Genomic DNA, 3,090 nt, shown 5'->3' with positions numbered 1-3,090 from the left:
GTTCTCCCCGGCTCTGGGAGGGGGATCAGGTGGTGGTGGTGGGGGGGGACGCTTACCTGCACCAGGGCCCAGGTGTACAGAACAGCCACCCAGGGGTTCCCCCCCTTGGAGACAATTTTGGCTGGAGCCAGGACGATGCCTGTGCGGGGAGAAAAGCGCGTCAGAGCGAGGAAGCGACCCGGGTCGGGAGGCGGCGGGGGCCCATGGGACAGGCCGGGGAGACCCAGGCCGGGGGAGGGGGGGGGACACTCACCGAACAGGTCGTCCTTGGCCAGCGCGTGCAGGATGCGGGAGGCCCCGATGAGGGAGCTCATGGAGGCTGAGAGGGACGCGGCGTAAACCCCGACCAGGACCAGGGGCGGCCACAGGTTGATGGAACGGAAGAAGCCGTAGTCTTCCTTCAGCAGTGTCCTGGAAAGGGGGGCGGAGCCAGGCCTTGAGCCCCACCCACCACACCCCAGCTCCCCTAGGCACGCCTTGTCCCTGCTCCATTTCCCACCTTTTAGTCTGACCCTGCAAGCCACTCCCCATCCCTGAAAACCACGCCCATTTCAACTAGCTCTGTGGCTTAACCCCACCTCTTACTCTGGCCCTGAAAGCCACGCCCCTCCCTGAAAGCCACGCCCCTTTTACTAGCTCTGTGCCTGAACCCCACTCAACCCCCTAGCCCCACCCATCCATAGCCCCGCCCCCACCCATCTTCTGCACACGAACTCCACCCTAAGCCCTGCCCCCTACCCCAACTCTTAGCCCGACCCCATTTCATTAGCTACGCCCCCTGGCCATTCCCCCCCTCTGCCCCACCCCCGATAGCCCCACCTCCGCCTTCCCTCCCACCCCTGCCCTCACCGCATCCCTGTGCCCCGAAGCTCCGCCCAACCCCACCCCTCAGCCCACCCGCTGCTCTCCTAGCCCCGCCCCCTGATCCCTTAGCTCCACCCCATTCGCCAGCTCCTCCTTAAGCCCCACCTCTATTCTTTTAGCCCCTCCCTTTGGTGCCAACAGCAGTGTGTTCAACAGCAGTGTGTTCAACTCCCCCCCATCCATCCCTGCCCCCCCTCACCTCTCACAGGTGAAGCTGGTCATGAGGAAGAGGAGGAAGTAGATGATGAAGGTGTAAACCACAGCGATGATGGTGCCCTTGGGAATGGAGCTGCTGGCGTTCCTCAGCTCCCCTGCAACGGCAGCCCAGCACCGGGATGGAACCCAGGAGTCCTGGCTCCCAGCCCCCCTCCCTGCTCTAACTCCCCCCCCAGAGCCGGGGAGAGAACCCCGGCGTCCTGGCTCCCCCCCCCCCCCCCCCCGCTCTCACCCACCAGCCCCCACTCCCCTCCCTTAACCGGGGACAGGACCCAGGCGTCCGGGCTCACCCGACATGTTGGACCCCGCCATGATCCCGGTGCAGCCGTTAAACATGACGGCGAAGACGGTGGCGAACGTCATGACGTTGTTGGTGGTGTAATCGCGGGAGTACATGGCTGGGGGGGGAGACACGACAAGTAAATGGGGGGTCATTCCCCCTTCCCCACGAACTCCTCCCCCTTGTCTGCTCCCCCCCCCGCCCCGCCCCCCTCCTGGGCCTCGGCTCCCCACCCCTGGGCCGTGGCGCCCCCCCTCAGATCCCGTCATCTCCCCACAACCCCCTCCATCCCCCAGGGTTTGCTCCCCCACCCTCTGCTGACCATGTGCCCCCCAGTGTGCCTCCAACCCCCCCAGCCGGTGCCCCCCCAACACCCCCACTGCCCCCCTTTCTCCCTCTGCCCCCCATCTCCAGTCCCCCCACCCTCCACCTCTGCCGCCTCCACATCCCCGACCCCCCTGCCACCCCTCATGACCCCCCTGCACCTAACGCCCCCTCCCTGCTCAACGCCCCCCAACCCTTCCTTTCTCCCTCTGGGCCCCACCCACATCCACGACCCCCCTGCCCCTAACGCCCCCTCCCCGCTCAACACCCCCCATCCCCTGCTTTGCCCCCCACCCCTCCCTTTCTCCCTCTGCCCCCCATCTCCAGTCCCCCACCACATCTTTAGCCCCCTCCACCCCTCAGGACCCCCCCCACCCCTAATGTCCCCTCCGTCCTCGACACAGCCCCCATCCCCTGCTTTGCCCCCCCACCCCTCCCTTTCTCCCTCTGCCCCCCCCCAGCCCCTACGCCCACTGACCGGGCAGGTTGGCCCGCAGGGTGGCCAGGCGGAAGCCGGTGAAGCTGGCGTTGAAGGTGTGGTTGGCGTCCCGGGCGACGGCCACCTGGCGGGGCCCCACGGCCACGAAGCTGACGAAAATGGCCACCAGCACCAGGTTGACCACCAGGAAGATGAGGAAGGCGGCCCGGGCATAGATCCGGGCCCCCACCAGGCAGACCACCAGGCAGACCAGCAGCACCACCGACCCGTAGAGGAAGCTGTAGAAATAACCCTGGGGCAGGGCGCGGACACCGGGGGGGTCTGTTCCGTCTGCGGGGGGGGGCGGGGGGGCACTATCAGGACTGCGGCGAACCCAGGCATCCGGGCTCCAACCCCCCCCAGAGGCCCTACTCCCCGCTCAGAGCCGGTGAGAGAACCCAGGCGTCCGGGCTCCCAGCCCCCCCCCTCTAACCCACCAGCCCCCCCCCTCCCCTCCCAGAGCCGGGGAGAGAACCCAGGCGTCCGGGCTCCCAGCCCCCCCTGCTCTAACCCACCAGCCCCCACTCCCCTCCCAGAGCGGAGGAGAGAACCCAGGCGTCCGGGCCCACCTGCCCCGAAGACGTCCAGCACGGCCTCCACCAGCCCCAGGATGTAGACCCCGCAGGCGCAGACGTTGGCCAGGTAGAACATAAGCCCGATGCTGCCCCCAAACTCAGGGCCCAGCGTCCGCGAGATCATGACTGGGGGGCGGGGGGGTCGTTAAGGAAACGCCATGGTATCCTGGGGGGGGAAGACGCCACCCCCCCCCACAGAGCCTATTCCCCCGCCACACTCCACTGAGACAACTCCTACACTGCCCCCCATGCACCCCTATATCCCCTTCCCCAGAGTCTCCCCCAAAGACCCCCTCCATAAACAGATCTCCCCTCACCCACTGCTCCTCACAGCCCCTGCCCCCAGAGACAGC

At 67.3% G+C, this 3,090-nt stretch overlaps 1 protein-coding gene across 1 annotated transcript; it reads right to left on the bottom strand.

Moving 5' to 3' along the window:
• Nucleotides 1-56: 56 nt before the first annotated feature.
• LOC112124537 (solute carrier family 12 member 9-like) lies at nucleotides 57-2,882 on the bottom strand (the record flags this gene model as incomplete). Its single annotated transcript, XM_026646829.1, has 6 exons — nucleotides 2,732-2,882; nucleotides 2,163-2,453; nucleotides 1,371-1,478; nucleotides 1,064-1,175; nucleotides 254-411; nucleotides 57-139 (listed from the first exon to the last, which is right to left on the bottom strand). Coding segments are annotated over exons 1-6 (882 nt in total), but the record flags the coding sequence as incomplete, so codon positions are not given.
• Between the last annotated feature and the right edge of the window lie 208 nt (nucleotides 2,883-3,090).

This window comes from Terrapene carolina, unplaced genomic scaffold (assembly GCF_002925995.2).
Source record: "Terrapene carolina triunguis isolate 2854851 unplaced genomic scaffold, T_m_triunguis-2.0 Scaffold45422, whole genome shotgun sequence".
NCBI lineage: Eukaryota > Metazoa > Chordata > Testudines > Emydidae > Terrapene > Terrapene triunguis.
This window is presented reverse-complemented; position numbering and strand designations above follow the sequence as displayed.